This window comes from Sitodiplosis mosellana, unplaced genomic scaffold (genome assembly GCF_009176505.1).
Source record: "Sitodiplosis mosellana isolate CC-2019 unplaced genomic scaffold, AAFC_SMos_1.0 Smas_scaffold_6165, whole genome shotgun sequence".
In the NCBI taxonomy this organism is placed as follows: Eukaryota; Metazoa; Arthropoda; class Insecta; order Diptera; family Cecidomyiidae; genus Sitodiplosis; species Sitodiplosis mosellana.
Window position 1 is genome coordinate 766,240 of NW_022601406.1, and position 16,835 is coordinate 783,074.

The 16,835-nt window shown below is 38.7% G+C and overlaps 2 protein-coding genes across 3 annotated transcripts; one reads left to right on the forward strand and one right to left on the reverse strand.

The window, feature by feature from the left end:
- The first annotated feature begins 340 nt into the window (after window positions 1–340).
- Window positions 341–3,426, forward strand: LOC129574757 (uncharacterized). Its single transcript, XM_055457197.1, has 2 exons — window positions 341–1,640; window positions 1,953–3,426. The coding sequence occupies exons 1-2, from the start codon at window positions 1,476–1,478 to the stop codon at window positions 3,312–3,314; spliced, it is 1,527 nt and encodes a 508-aa protein (XP_055313172.1). The 5' UTR covers window positions 341–1,475; the 3' UTR covers window positions 3,315–3,426.
- On the reverse strand, window positions 3,393–16,833 carry LOC129574755 (centrosomal protein of 131 kDa). 2 transcript variants are annotated; one of them, XM_055457181.1, is made up of 12 exons: window positions 16,789–16,833; window positions 9,950–10,267; window positions 7,692–9,720; window positions 7,478–7,595; window positions 6,887–7,030; window positions 6,530–6,767; window positions 6,236–6,418; window positions 5,897–6,114; window positions 5,552–5,777; window positions 5,080–5,291; window positions 4,685–4,856; window positions 3,393–4,231 (listed from the first exon to the last, which is right to left on the reverse strand). In XM_055457181.1, the coding sequence occupies exons 1-12, from the start codon at window positions 16,831–16,833 to the stop codon at window positions 4,010–4,012; spliced, it is 4,125 nt and encodes a 1,374-aa protein (XP_055313156.1). In that variant the 3' UTR covers window positions 3,393–4,009. The 2 variants fall into 2 exon arrangements, with proteins under 2 accessions (XP_055313156.1, XP_055313157.1); XM_055457182.1 differs by lacking the exon at window positions 16,789–16,833 and adding an exon at window positions 10,748–11,315.
- Window positions 16,834–16,835: the final 2 nt, after the last annotated feature.

Consider the following 16,835-nt stretch of genomic DNA (forward strand, 5'->3'; position numbering starts at 1 on the left):
GGCTCATTTATTGCCAATTTCCATAGAATTGACGGTAAAACGAGACACAAAATGCTTTGAACTTGATGCAAATTGCATCCCAAATGCGCGCACACACAACAGACAGAGGAACAATAGGGGCATAAATTTAAGAAAAGCAAATACAGCCAAATCGAACAAGCGAAGTTCGCCAAATATATAAAAAAAAATTCAGCGCAAAGCTGTTGAGTGCTCGCCTCAGCTCACATTCAAATTGGCGTGGATGTTGAATTGTTGATATGATATTCAAGTGGCTGCTGCTGCTGTTGTATTTTTTTGTTTTTCGTGCATATCATGTTGATTTGCTGATCACGTCATTTTTGTTTTAGTATTCGAAACGGCATATAAACAACAACAAAATTGCAATCGACCATATTCGTATGAAACGAGCGGCAACACAGAATAAGAAGGAAAAAAAACACAACGACCGTCGTCGTCGTCGTCGTCGTCGTCATCGTCACTGGAGACAAAATATATATGAACCGAGAGTACGAGAGAAAAAAACGAGAACAGCAACAACAAAAAAATTCCATATATACTAAGCACAGTGTGTATCAGCTGCAACAACAACATCCATTATTGTCGATGATTCATCGCCCGATCGGGCTAATATCCAATGAATATTGTGTGTATGGAGGCAATGTGTGTTGTCGCGCGGCGTTGAATGAAGCGCGCGTGAGACCGACCGATTCATATTATTTTATGTTCAATCAGTTCTGGTGTTTATAGTGAAGCGTCCACACACACAGTTTATTATTCACTTGACGCGCGTGAACAAGCGCGAACCCGATTTTCGTTGATGTTTTTTTTTCTGTTTCCCAGTGATATATTTTGACCGAAACGAACGAAAAACAAAAAAATTTGTAATCACAAATTTCCAATTGATTATCGGATTGTGTGTGTTTTTTTTTAAATTCCAAACAGAGAAGAGATCATAGTGTGTTTTGTGAAACGGTTGTGAAAAATATGCGTTAAAAACCGTTGATTTATTACATCACCAACAGTTGTTGTGCTCGCAAGTTTGTTTTTTTTTATGATAAAAAATCAATTATTTAAAGACACAACTCGAAACAGGAGAGAAAAAAAACCGTTAATTCATCGCATCAATTGCAGTTGCTGACAAAAAAAATAGTATATGTGTGTGTCCTCGACTGAGGGAAATATACAGAAACAAAAAATTGCGCCAAATAATCGAAAAACATAAATTGAAAGTTGAAAATATTTAAATAGACATTCAGTGACCGTTGCAAAGTTCAAATTCATTTGACGTTCAACTAGTTTAACGGTTTTTAAATTAGCAATCCAGAGAAGAAGAAGAGAAAAACTTTGACGCATCTATTCTTAAAACGGCAGTGTTCATTTTCTGTTTTGCGTAAATTGATTAGTGAATAATTTGTTTCACAACAATTTTTAATTGATTGGACAACGCGCAAAACGCTGTGTGAACATCTTACAAAATGGACTCATCTGTAAGTGTTAGTTTGCCACCGCCGCCACCTCCACCACCGCCAATGCTCAATATGAATGCAACGCACAATAATGGACGATCTCAACTGTTGGCCGACATCCGCAAGGGAGCCACACTCAAAACAGCACCAACAGTGAATGATTCACACCACAATGTACGTAATAAATTTAGAGCAAGATAGAGAGAAGAAATAGTCGAGTGAAAAATTGCCTAATCGCTGAATGAACGAGGTTAAAATAGAGAACATTCCGCGAGAATCAATTCAAAATAGAGAATGTTCCGTATAAGGAGTTTTTCCAGTAGTAAATATCAGAATCAAGCTTTAGGCCACTGAATCTTGTCGAAAAAATACTTTTTCAACCGATATTTCCAGATAATCGCATACAATTCTCGGTTTTTTTTTTGTCTAATTACATTCAATTCATTTCTTAACATTTCTGTGTTGGTTTTTCCGTGCCTTCCACAGGAATTATCACCAAGTGATAAATTGAAGAAGCAAACGCAAGACTTGTTGCAGGCTGAACTCACTAGCACATTGAAACGTCGTAAGCCCGTTGTGATTAACGAGCCACCAAAGTACGAGTATCCGACATACGACGACGATAGCTTTAAAAACAATGAGTCATCACATTCCACGGGCAACAGCGCAAACAACGTGCACAATGCAAACACAACAACACCAACCGCCGCCGTCGTCGTCACAAAGCCATTGAATGTGAACGCTGTTTTATCGGTTGTGACCGGTATTAAATTGCCTGATGTTCAATATGATGCCAATAATATATCGTCCGCTGCAACGAAAACTCAAGCCAACGACAAACCGAAGATAACACATGGCCGACCGAATTTTACCATTGCACCAATGAAAGAGGCCAACAAATCAAATGGTCAGCCAGTTACTAGTCCCAAAGTGCCGCAAATCAAATCACCTGAATTAAAAGATCCAAAACTCCATCGTCCAAGCTATTTTTCGAGCACCATCACGACATTGGATAAATCATGTGCCAACAAACAACAAACTGCCGATTCGGCCACCACTACAGGCGCCGAATCACAAGTGGAAAAATGCAAGTCGATCTTTTTGATAAAGTCACAAAAAAGTGTGGAAAATGACAGTCCAAAACCGCAAAAGCAACACCAAAAAACGGAATTGATTTCGAAATTCGAGAGTCCAGTGATGCCATTGGCCAATTTTCCACCAGCAGTGGCTCGATTGCCCAGCGTTTCGGAACAGAAAGAGGTGATCAAGAAGAAAAATTCCGTGGATGAAACACGAAATGTGAGTGTGGCCAATAAGAAGGCTCTCTTTGAAAAACCCGTTGAAAGCATTCCGAAGACGAACGGTGTGAAAACAACCCAGTCAAACAAAGTGATTTTAAATCGAACGACATCGAATCAAATTCCAAATGGGAAATTTAGCACATTGAACAGTCCTCGTATCATCAGTCAAGCCAACAATCAACAGAAACCAGGCGTTACAACGGTTGCACTCAACAAGAATACATCGTACGGTTCATTGGGACGACCATCAATGGCAACAGTCGGTGGCAATAAAGATCGTGTGGATCATCATTTCGAACGCACCGTGCATACGGTCAACGAAACCACAACCACTAAGGGCAAATACGAGACAAAACAATTTGAACAGAAGACGGTTGTGTCATTTTCAAAGGATTTGCTCAACGCTCCAAATAAATATCCCGATCAAATTCGTGTGAAAAAGACAATAGTTACGGAACGTTCGCATGCCATTAACCAAGATAACCCATTCAATAACATTCGCTTCTCCATTCAACCCAATGGCCAAGTCATTCCAAAAGCCAAGTGAACTACAGTATTTTCGACAAAAGAAGATTTTTTTATTTCATGATTTTTATTATTACCGTTTTGAATAAATATGTTACAATTTCTTCTTTTTTTTCTGTTCGTTTCAACTAAAATTATTTGTTTGTTTTTTTTTTTGGTATTACTCACTCGGTTGTGTATTTGTTGCTACGATGATCGATCCGATGCAATAAAACTCTTTGATTTACAGAGAGATTTCCATGAATCATTTACTAAATAATATTAAAGTAATTGTGTTCGATGGTTTGTTTTGAGGTTTGGTTTTGTCAAGAGAAAACCGCAACATTCGTTCAAGGAATGTTGCACAGCGCAATTATTACGCCCCCACCCAGATGACGACGGCGACAAAAATATCCAATTCCACTCTGTCAACATTTTACATTACTAAAACGGCAGTGAATTTCTTTACAAATAACAGTTTAGCACATTTCTATTATCTCTCTATTTTTTTTTGGTCTGTCTACAAAAAACAAAACGAACAAACACCAGTTTATATCTCGTCGGTTTTTGAGTTGACACGCTTTTGTCTCACACTCTCTACTCGGTTGTAAATAATTTCGGTCGTCAAAATAAAATAATATCGGTCATGATAAACATGGCATTCGATGAAATTTAAAGAGTACAGTCTATGAAGACTGTAAACGTGCCCGCGCGCGCGCTTTCTAGTGATGTCTCGCTTCACTTGATGCAATAGTCTTTTCGTTGTTGCCTCACTATCGCCTCCAATTTGATACAACGGTCTTTTAACGATGCATTCTCTTTGATTATTACTTCCAACGATCCGTCTTTCTTTTCGATGGCACTTTGTACACGCTTGTGAATCTCTTGGATCTCTTCGTCACGCTCCTTACGCACCGCATCTTTGAAATGCTCCTTTTCCGTCATAAAGTTATCGCACATCTATGGATTTGTTGCATTTGGAATAAAGAAATAATTGAGTTATCTTTGGGTAAAATGAGTCATTTTTGTTGAAAACAATGCAGTTTAGGGCTTTGAGATGATGACAAAGTAAGTATTAGGATTGGTAAGCAATTAGTAAAAAATTAAAATAAGTAAGAAGGAAACGAAAATGATGTTGATGATAAAGAAAAGGAGACGCAAGAGAAAAACAAGAAGAAGAGAAGGTGGAGAAAGAAGAACAGCAAGAAGAAAGGGATAAAGAGCAAGGCAAGAATGAGAGTTCGGATAAGAACATTTCTTCCAAGTTCATTCAAACTGAATTCCAATTGATTCTTTTTTGAAATCTCGTACTTAAGTAAGTTACTGTCGTGTATTTAATTTGTTGCTACTTTTTTGTAATTCGAGTGTCTTTTTCCCTGCTTCTCCCATGCTTTTCTTCCAAAAAAAACTCACCTTTTGTGTATGAGCCAGCTGCATTTCCAATTGGTTTATTGTTGCATGTAAGTTTTTCACTTCGCCTTCAACTTGAGCTAATTTCGAACGTGTCTCCACGTACTTTTCACGCGTTTGCCGCTCACTTCGTTCCATTTCACGCAATTCGCTCTCATGTTGGCTTTTCAAGCGGCTATCAAACATATGAGAAGAAATGAACATGAATCCCGTAATTAAATCGAACGATGGGAAATTTAGCACATTGAACAGTCTTCGTATCATCTTTAGACATTTTCTGTTCAGTTCAAACTGTTTTATTTCTTAAAACCAAAAACGATTTCTAAAATAATCTACATTCCGAAGCGATTCAATCATTCAACGGCGAAATAATAGAAAACAATATTGAAATGGCTTACTTGAATTTCGCTTCAAATTCCTGTTTGTGTATCAGAGTCTCTTCGTCGATTTTCGCTACAATCGAGTCGATTTGTTTATCTCGTTCGGCACGGCATTGCTGACGAATGCTATTCGCCTCTTCGATTTGACGTAATTTAAATGTTGTCTCTTGTTCACGTTTCCATATCGCAAAGTCAGACTCGAATTGCTTTGATATTGACTCGATTTCACACTGCGATCGAAAAGGGAGTTTTTTTTTTAAATCAAACCATTGTAAATTGAGTGAAGCATTCAATCGAAATTCAATATTAAATTTCCTCAAACAACAAAAAAGAACATAAAACGCAAAAAGGCTGATGGAAATGAAATAATAAATGGATGGAATGCTCAATAGAAAAAAATGGAGAAAATCATAATAAAAATATTACAAAAAGAAGCAAAGGCTTGTCGAAGACTCTTAAGTTGATGATAAATGGCTGATGTCGCTCGCACCTGATTTCGTTTTTCAATCATTCGAACTTTCTCATTAAATTCTCGATTCAAATGTTCGGCCGTTTCCTTTTTATCTCGCAGTAATTTCTCACGTTGCGCATCCAATTCTTGTTCTTTATGCTGTATTTCCTTGAGCAGTCGATCTTTTTCCGCGGAAAATTCGCTGAGTATACGATTTTTGGCATCTTCAAATGTCCTTTGCTCCAATTCCATTTGCTTTTCAAATCTACAATCAAACAATTAAAACGTGATCAACTCAAATGTATGCTGAAACTAATAAACTCATCGCGGAGCACGCGATGAAGAGTTGCGCTTGAGTGAGTTGAATTGAAGAGCTGCGTTTACCTATCACGGATGGCATTTCGTTCTTTTTCAATGGCCACTTCCCGATCTTTGGCATACGTTTCACGAATTCCCATTTCGAGTGATTCGTGCTTTTGCCGTGCCTCTTCAATGGCATTCAAAATTTCCTCTTGATGTTGACGCTTCAACTCAGTAATTTCCTTTTGATGATTGCATGTAATTTTGCTTATCTCCTGTTCCAAACCCTTAACCGTCAGCTCCTGTAATGTTGCGAAATAATGAAGGCGATACAAAGCGTTTGTTTTCATTAAGATTTTATTTTTAGATCGTAAAAAAAAACAAAAGTACGGTCCCATTCATTGACGATGAATCATCGTTTACCTTAATTTTTTTCGTATTCTCGCGTACCCATCGTTCCCGGCGAATTTTTTCGGCAGCCAATGCCGTTTCTTTGATTCGTTGAATTTCATTTTGTAGTTTATGTTCGGCGGCTATCGATTGACTTTCCAGACGTCTTGTCATCGCTGACACCTTTTCACACAGCGATGCTTTGTCTTTGAGCAACTTGAAAATGCAACGAAGAAAGAAACCCACACACACACAGACAGACGGAAAAAGAGCCATTCTTAGAAAATCACAAACTCAAATACATAAATCAAAGCGTAGCACACTCACTTGTTCGATGAATTCTTGGTGCCGTGTCACAATCGTTTCGTAATGATTCTTCTGCTCTTTTAAGCGGGCTTGTCCCATTTGCTTTTCCAGCCGAATCGTTTTTTGATTATCACTACGGATTTTATCCATGTGGTCTTTTGACAATTGTATCGCATTTGTCAGCTCATTTGTTCGCAAACTTAAGCCAATTACCTTGCGAGCCAACTGTTCACTCGATAACAACATCAACTCACTCAATCTTGTTTATTTTTGGAGAAAAAGAAAATCGTGTTCAACATCATCATGTTAATATTATTGAATCAATTGAACAATTGAATTGAATACTGTGCCAAAACAACCAGTCGTTTCACTACTCACTTTGGTACATCACCGACGGTGTCGTTACCGATGTTATAGTCAATTTCCGTTTGAAAATCCGCATCGGGCATCTTCTGTTGCTTCACATTATTTATCGTTCGATCGCAATTATGATCCACTTCGTCCAAGTATTGATAGATTTCTCTGTGGAAGTGTAGAGAGAGATAAGTAAGCTCTTGTTTAGTTTTATCACTTTTGATGCGATGCTGTTTTGGTTTTTGTTGGAAGAAATTTAGCACTATAATATTTTATTGAAAGCTTCTTAAATGAGTTCTCTTCATATTTACTCCCCATTTTCTCAATTCGACAAAAATGAGAAAATTTTACGAATTTTTCTCGCGCTCAATTCCTATTCAGTCTTGTGTTTTCAATTTCAAATGTAAGATTTTTGAACAAACCAGACGGAGAAATTTGTGTTCGAGTTTTTGTGCTTCACAATCATATTAATTTGAAATAAATAAATTGTTTATCTCATTAATTTTCAAGCATTGTTGTCAACGAACAACTAAGCGAAAATTTCAAGTCGTTAATTTCAGTGCTGATTTCCCAATCTTAAAAAAAATTCAATAAAAATTCAAAGAAAAAATTTACTTGATTTTATTGGAGTGTTCATTCAAGTTTGCATTCGAAGTCCCCGAACATGACTTGTGTTGAAATGCTTCACTGGCTGCCGATAGTGATGGTGCTGAAGTGGCGCTTTTGATGGGATCTAAACCGTGAGATTCACAGAAAAAAAGAAGAAAAACCAAAAATAACTACCGAAATTCCAGTGTTAACAGTCGAAATTGGCCTAAATATAGTCTACCGAATGAAATTTGCATGCGACGACCTTCGAGTTTTTTGAGAACGAGTTCAATACCGCCACCAATCGATCCATCCATCGATGTGTTATCCACTTGATCGTCCAGGCTATAATTGCCTTCATCGTCGGTTTTTGATGTTGGCGTTTCGCGCCACGTTTTTTTATAATCCAAATTTGAACTGCTGCCAAATTTGCCATACCGACGAAAGCTATTGAGTCCCGTATCGCTGAATGTATCTTCGTGTGTTGACATCCAACTTTCGACCTTATCAATTTGAAATTCGTTGAGCTTAATGTCGGTAACACGTTGCAGATGGCCAACCGATTTGGCTTTTGTCAAACGATTGGCTGTGGTGGGTTTGGCATCGCAAGCGGTGGTGGCTTGTGCTGATTTAATTTTACGATTCGATGGGGTGGCCAGTTTTTTCGTTGTTTTCAGTTTGATCGTCGCTGAACTGGGTTTGGATGAGCCAATTGATTTTTGATTAGTAATTTTGAGATAATTATTGATTACAGTGCTGGCCGAGTCTCGTGTTGGTGATTCATCGGATGTATTGCTTGCGGTGGTAGCAGTGGTGGTGGTGGTGGTTACTTTCGTTTTACTAACTAAATTTGCAGTCGATTCATGATTCGGCGATGACCACGAATCACTGCCACCTGAATGCCATTCATCTTTCGGCTGTTTCTCGCTCTCTTTCCGTTCACTACGCGCTGGACTTCCATTCAAATAGTCGGAATATGTTGCGGTTGCATCACCATTTATTTTACTCTCATTCCATCGTCGTTCCCGTTCATGCTGCCGATTGATACTTTCAATTTCTCGTTTGTATTCTTCGATTATTTTTTCGGAGCTATCATTCGGCTGCGTTGTGCTTCCATTTTCATTGTCCTCTGGCAATACATCCAAACGCATATCGGCCTTACACCGCAAACTACTACACTTTAATGGACAATACTCTTTATCGTCGGTTAACAAATTGCTCGACTCACTAATCTCCTTAGCCGTGTTCAGATTCCGATGCATTGATGTTTGATTAAATGCTGTATGTTTTTTCACATCCATGTGAGTGGTGGTAGTAGCGGTAAGAGTGTCGTCCATGCGACCATCGACATCGTTATCGTCATCATCAAAATATTCGTCTTCGAAATGAACGTTCTTCTTGCGAAACGGTTCGTTGAGATCCAAACTGCGGCTTGTGTCCGTGTCATTCTCAATATCGCTGTAATCTATCTCGTAAACGTCGTTTTTGCTGAACGAAACTCGCCCCGGCAAATCGGCTTTGAGTGTGTTGAAACCGCTAGCAGTGGGTGAGGCCGGCGGCGGTACATAAGCGGATTTCATTTCATGTGGTTTACTCTTGCCACTACTACTACCACCACCACCACCACCACCATCCACCGAACTCGATGGCGATGATGTTGTCATCGTCGCTCCCAGCCTCTTCTCTCTACCGCCATCCGTTTGTAATATTGACACTTGTTTACCACTGGATTTGGCCAACTTGAGCTTATTATTCGAATTGACAGATGATGATGTTTTCGCTTTTATCACAGTCGCTTTTTGCTTTGCATCCGCCTTACACTTTGGCCGACTCGTACCAACCGATTTTGGCCTAATTGACGTTGCATCTTCATCCTTTGCAATATTACTTTGTGGCGGAACGGTGATTGTTGTGCTGCTACTGCTGCTGCTGCTACCTCTGCTACTGGCCGCATTCTCATTCTCGATCGTTGGAATTTGCTCCAGTTTCGAATCGCGTTCCATGATATGGTCAATTTCGTCATCGTTTGTCGTATCGTTGTCGTTGTCGCCAATTTCCTCGGCTATCGATGATGGACTGTCGTCCGATGTATCCTCACCACTATTTTTCGATTGTTTCGACAACACATTCGCATCCGAACCATCATCGTCTTCAGCTAGTTTAGCTGGTGAATCCGTTTTGCTATGTTCATTCGACATCCAAGTATTTCGCTTTATCGGTTCAGACAACAAAAATCTGTATAGACTTGATGATGATAAGGCTCGTTTTTCCTGAAAAAAAAAATGTAAGAAAGTATGAACATTTTTTTTTCTATTTTCGAAAAAAAATCAATTCTAACAAAAATTCACGAAAAATATTTCCATTTCACAGTTCGGCATATTCATATTTTGGAACATGAAAACATTTTCCCAAAATGTTACAAAGATAACACAATTTCTACTTTGGGTATGAGAAAAAAGAGATTCAATTGTAATTTTGTTCAATTTACTCGATTCATACCTTATGACTGTTACCGTTACATATCGACTTGTTCGATGACAAATGTGGGCTAGTTTTGGAGTGTTGTGCCGCTGCTGCTTTCCGTTGATATTTGCCGCAATCGGCGGATGCAGCGCGCCGATAAAATTTCGATGGTGTTTGTTGTTTCTGTTGCAAACACTGCAACGAATGTGCACGGGCCAACAAAATTTTATTGGTTGCAGCTAGTTGAGCGCTCGGTGTGGTCAATGTGACACTAGCCGAACCGGGACGTTTCAAAAATATTGGATAATTCACAGGTATTGCGGCGGTTGCTTTGTCACGCGTTGCTAGGTTAATCTACAAATGAACCACAACAAAGCAAACGGTTGGTGTTGTTTTCTTTTCAGTTCTTGTTCATGTTCGATAGAAATGAAGGATTTTTGTTAGAGAGATAGAAGCACACACACACACACACACGCGCACGCACGCATACAAATAGGCACATACAAACGGGTCGCACATTCGTTCACGCACCCACATGCTTAGAGGTGTAACTACACATAAACATATACACACGCGCTTGCTTCACAAGACACAACATCAAAAGCAACATGAATCAGGATGAAACATGAATTGAGGGTAAAAAAAAAAATGAAATTTGTCTGCAAAAAAAGTCTTTCAAAAAAAAAAACACACACACACAAAATCTAAATGTTGTAACTGAAAAAAGGAACTCCTTAATATGTTCGAGATTCAAAATCCCATTTCTCACATTCAAAATGAACGAAATTTTACTCAAAAATCCACTAAATACACACAAAAAAAATCCTTATCAACCTGCGATCCATGCAGAGCTAATTCCATGCTACCGCCCGCAAACGCGATTCATCATATTTTCATTCATTTACACGGACACTTCTACGGATTGTAATTGAAAATTTTGGGTTTTGTTTCGTTGCGTTTCTTCTTCAATCAACGTTGCAACGGCAATGGTAGACTTTCAAATTTATACCACGAAACAAAACAAAACAAAGTGTGGGCTCAAATCACTGTGTTATGAAAATTGTATGCGTTATGAATTTTTTAGCGGTTACAAACGGTTACTGCAGTTAAGTACACTTGTTCATTTACAGAAATGTCCATTTCAAGAAGAACTTGTTCCAATTTTTAAAACGAAAAACAAAACAATGCGATAACTGTCCATTTACATGCTTGAAATTTGTGTGTCAAATATTGGAAGAGTTGAAAAAAAAAAACTGAATCGATAGACGGCCGTGCGATTGTGGCTAAAAAAAAGTTAACGGACATCACTGAAAAAACACGCACAAACAGTTTGAATTCAAGATGTTGAAAAGGATGTGATGGTTTGTGTTTGAATAAATGAAAATGCAATTGGATATTGGTATTAATGCATCACAAACTTGATTTGTCTCTAAATTTTGCGCACACACAATAATGGTCACTTGCGAATGATCGATGATGGTTTCAAGAAAGAAAAAAAAATATGATCAAAGGCCGTTTCCCACAAAGACACAACTTATGGTACACAAACGATGGTAAAATGCGTTTGAATATGTACGTATATTCCCAAGTCGTGTTGTTTATTGTTTCGGAAATTCACGCTACACTCACACACACTAGTATCGATTTAATAATATTCACATTGTCGATGATTTGATGGTGTGTATGAGAGGCATATGAATTCACGAGTGCTTTCAAACGGAAACAACAACTATAACGGTACCGAACCGAACGGAACAGACAATTCAAAATCGTCCGCACCAAGAATACATGTATGCAATATTAATGTGTACATGAACTTCCCCCTCACTCACTATTCGAACGTGCGCCTCGGTTTGTGTGTGTGTGTGTGTGTTATACATGAAAAACTTCACCTTAACACGTTTTCTTTCGGCTTTCGCCTTAAACTATACGACATTGTCTTGAAAACCACTGAGTCGCCAGTGTCGCGCGTTAGTGTCGGCGTTTTTCAGTTGATTTTTTTTATGTATACACCAACCGATCACCATAGTAACTTTTTTTGGTCAGGTTGCGCGCACGAGGGGGTTCAATGACTGACAGAGACAGGAGAAATGAGGAAAAACCAACAACAACAAAAGCACACACACACACACACACATTTTGGTCGATTTGTCGTGAGAGCATATTTAATATGAAAACAATAACTAGGGTCGTTAGCGATCGGCTAATAACGATTCGGGCTCATAGTTTTCGCCCCAGATTTCGACATTGACATGCTTTTCCAAACATCATGATATACATTAGCACCGCTGTCTCAATTTGTTTCATTCGTTGACTGCGGTGCTGCTGCTGCTGCTGTTGTTCGAAATTATCATGAAACATGGCTTCACTAAACGGCGCTCGTGTGCAATATGCATGCATTTAAATGTTGATGCAATTTTTTGATTGCAAACACGAATTGTGAATTAATCCAACATCTCATTCACACTCGGCCGACCACCGTTGGTTATTTGTTATATATTTAGCGATTGCATGATGCATAAACGGCACGCGGTACGGGCAATTCATCAAATGATATGTGCGTATGTGGTGATGCATTTCCTTAAATTAAAAGCAACCTTAACATTAAAAAGGAACATAAAAACACACAGATTAGCCGAGAGGCATTACAAATTGAACGAGATTGCCCATGCAAATGACTCATCGGAATGACATCGATGAGCTATCGGTTATAAATCACGTCGTATTTTTATGCACTGAAATTGAACGAGAATCAATCAAGGAGACCATTTAAAAGTGAGATTATTTTCGATTCAACCCGTCGAAAGTGAGTCGATAGACGACAACTTCCGACTTTAATTAGATTTAGTTGTTAGTTTGAAAGGTCATCGTCGTCGCGTTTTAATTATAAACTAAATCGCTGAGCAATTTGGTAAAGCAACCAAGTTTCGAAGTAGAAGTTTCATGTCGAAACATTTAACAACTATTGATCGATGGGTAATAATTCGAAAAGTTTGTCAAAGACTGGAAAACACATGCCAGACTTTCCCAGAAAAATAAACGAACTTTCGAATCGTTTTCAAAATCATTAACTCATTTTATGACATCTTGAACTTGAAATGATTCATAACCATTGCAACTAGTTGAAAGTACACAATGAAAACCCGAAGAAAAGAAAAAAAAGGAGAGAAATGAAATCTATTAGATCCGAATAGGCAGGGGGAAATAACTGTGTCATTTTAAAGAGACTTCATAAATCTGTCAACACAACGGTTTAAATCCACATCATACATACTTCATGACATGTACGACCGTATTTATCGTATATTTTCCGCCTTTTTTGTCGCGTAGAATTTGCATTTTTTTCCTCATTCAACCAACTGATAACAGTTGAATAATAATATGCATGGGATGGGAAAAAAATGAAAAAAAAGCGCTCAAATATGCTGCTTGTCGGCGTATCACGTTCCGTTGCAATGTTGGGAACTTATCAACGTTGAAAAAGGTGAAGATGTCATTGTTTTTCTTTCGAGAAAGAGAGAAAGAGAGAGAGAGAGAGAGAGAGGGAAAGAAAGAGAGAGTGAGTAAGTAAGTGAGAAACTGAGTGAGTGAGTGTGTGAGAAAAAATGCCATGATAGACAAATGGCCATTGAATTTGAGTTCAGATTGAACGATGGAATCCTCCTGATATGCGAATGACACTTTTTCAACAAATTATTTCTTCGATTGAAAACCAGGCAATCGTTCATTTTTCAGCCCGTATTAAAGTGTAGCATATTTTCAGCGTGAGGTTGTCACACGGCATATTCATGTATGGATTAATTTAAACGTATTTATTTGGTGTGGATATCGCAAGCGAATAAATTCGCCTGGATTTATGCTTATTTATGTTATTTGTGACGAGATATTCGTCTCATGTTTCGGCCCATCATAACGAAATAGATACTATTCATAGCGCAGAAGAGTGCGAATGAGAGAACGAACGAGCGGACGAGCCAACGAGCCAACGAGCCATTTGGTCCACACGACCAACGGAATTTGATGAATGCTTGAATGAATTAAGAGCTCATAATCTGTTTAATTTGGATGGAGATCAAGAGACCAAAAATTGAATTCCGCACATAGAATATGGGCACGAATGCGAAAAAAAACATATACTCCGTTTGGCAAGAAGTGAATAGAATAGAACCAAGCCAAAATAGAGAGAACGAGCGTTCAAATTGAAAATGAAAGAAAGAGCGAGAAATAGAACCGATTCATCGTCCTTGAATAACAAATGTACACTCTCATCATGTATGATGTCATGCTCGACTCGTTTATTATAGAAATTCTCAACGAAGCGCGTTCGCCCGCGCGCTGCGCATATTCAAAGCGAACACAATTTTTGTGAAACGTAATTTGTGGTGCTTGCTTGCTCTGTCTCTCTTTCTGCTATACTATTATTATGTATAGCTCTTGTTCGATATTTATATATTCTTACATCTATTCTTGAGTGTTTGCGTGTTTTTCTTTCGGGTGCTATGCGCTTTTTTGTTTATATGTTTACATGACATGGCACGTATGATGTGGTGAGCGATTTTTGATCGAAGTCAAATTCAAAATACCTCTTTTTTTAAGCGCCGCCATCCATCTGCCGTTGTTTTCATTGTTGTTGTTGTTCATTGAACATTTGCTCATCGACTAATTGTTGCATGAATAGCGAGAGAGAGAGAGAGACAGACAGAGACAGAGAGAGAGAGAGAGAGAGAGTGGAAGCGAATACAAATAGATTTTGACAAAAATTGATTTAAAAAAATGCGGATAAAACGGCGGTTGAGTGGAACGGCGCCGTGCGCGCGATAAGGAATAATAATAAACGATGGAAGTAAACAGATAACGAAGGGAGAAAAAATTACAGACAAGAATCAGCCGAGTAGAAAAGAAATCATCAACATCTCTGCCGATAATTAAAACGACGCATTTTTGGCGTCTAAAAGCCTGCCACGTTTACACACCAACAATAATACTAATATCAACCAGATAGCGAGCCGCAAATTACACAGCAAAAATATCACATATGAAGAAACGCGCTTCTTATACACCCAAAAAAGCGAAAACAATGCGATTACGAGCTTGATCAATGGATTATATTTGCGATGCGTATCAGTTGTGCAAATGCCTTTTTTTTTCGTTTTGGACTTTATCGTTTGCAATCGCATTTCAATCAACATATATGGAAATTGATGGCAGTGAGACAGGTATTGACCTGTGTGTTCAATTGAATTAGCGATATATTATTATTCGAATTATCGTTAACGAATTAACATGAAATCACCGCAAACTGCGAGTGCGAAAAATCTAAGTTTGGAGTGCGTGTGACGAAAGAGAGAGAGAGAGAGAGAGAGAGAGAGAGAGAGAGAGAGAGAGAGAGAGAGAGAGAGAGAGAGAGAGAGAGAGAGAGAGAGAGAGAGAGAAAAAACGTACGCACATTCCATTGCTCGCTATTGAAGTCGAACATAGTCCATGTTGGGTGAGGTAAGCGTTTGAGGGACGGACGAAATGTTCGTTTTTTTATTGCGATGCTGAATATATATTTTTTTTTCAGCAAACGGTGACAAAATAGACACTCTCTTGCTCGACGGGATCATTCTTATCACATTTTGTAGCCATTCAATGATTGTTCAGATAATTGCAAAATTTAATTGGATTCAGTTTAATCATATGCCGCTCTCTTTGCCTCGCTTTCGTTCTTTTGCTCTCGATCTATCTCGCCATAGGAGGCGATTTGTTTTATATATTTACATATAGATATGCTTTGATGCAAGTTCATGACTCATCCATAAAACTGATTACTATCTAATATGATAGTCATAAATGCGAATGGCATATCGATGGTGTAGCCGAGAGAGAGAGAGAGAGAGAGAGAGAGAAAACATGGTACAAGATCGAAGCGCACACCATAGTGAAAAATTCCTCATCAAATAGCATGCATGATTCCGGTGAACGTCGCGCGCGCGCGAGCGAGAAATAGAGAACGTTCGGTGGGCCACGGCATATCAACTACACACTTCCATTTCAAAGTGTGTATTATGTAATACGTACGCATGCATGCACGCACATACATGCTACGTGTGTGAATATAGACACAGAAATGAAAGATACACACGAAGAGCCACGGAGCGATTGAGTGTGAATACACATTGTGCTGAAAAAAAATTTCCTTGTGATGATGGTCGTAGGATTTGTGTCTCTCCCTCTCTAGATGATCTAACAGCACACAAACAACACAAATGAACCCGTGAGCACAAAAACGACTTATTAAACAATCGCCGAACAAAACGATACAAGAAAAAACTACCGAACAAAACGTACCACAGCGGTAATGTGTAGCACAGCGGAGTTTCGTTTTGAACGGTACCGTCCTGCTGTGTTACGTTTTTGACGTGTGTTTTGTTTGGTAGTTTTTTCTTGTATCGTTTTGTTCGGCGATTGTTTAATAAGTCGTTTTTATGCTCACGGGTTCAAATAGCCGAGAATTGTAATTTTATTCTTGTTCTCTCGCTTCTTTGTTGTGTGTCCTGTTCTGGCTTCCACCGAATTTGCCACCGCATCGGAATTGTTTGCATTGCTGTGAGAGTCGAGAGTCGCGGCATTATTCAATATAGATATTTTTATATGTGTTGGCTCTGCTGGCCGAAACAGCGACTAGTGTTGGTCTTGAGCTGTGAATACCATTTTCACACACTCGCTGTCTCCCGTTCTCTACCGTATGCTTGTAGAGATACATAGACATAAAAGAGCACGTTCTATTGAGGTGACGACAGCACAATGCGACACACAAAGAATTAACATACGCGCGCACTCTCTCGGATAGAAGGAACACACATTTTAGCAACGGTTCAATATTTCTGAATTACATATGGAATGTCATCTTTTCCACTAGTCAAGCCACCAACAATCATAG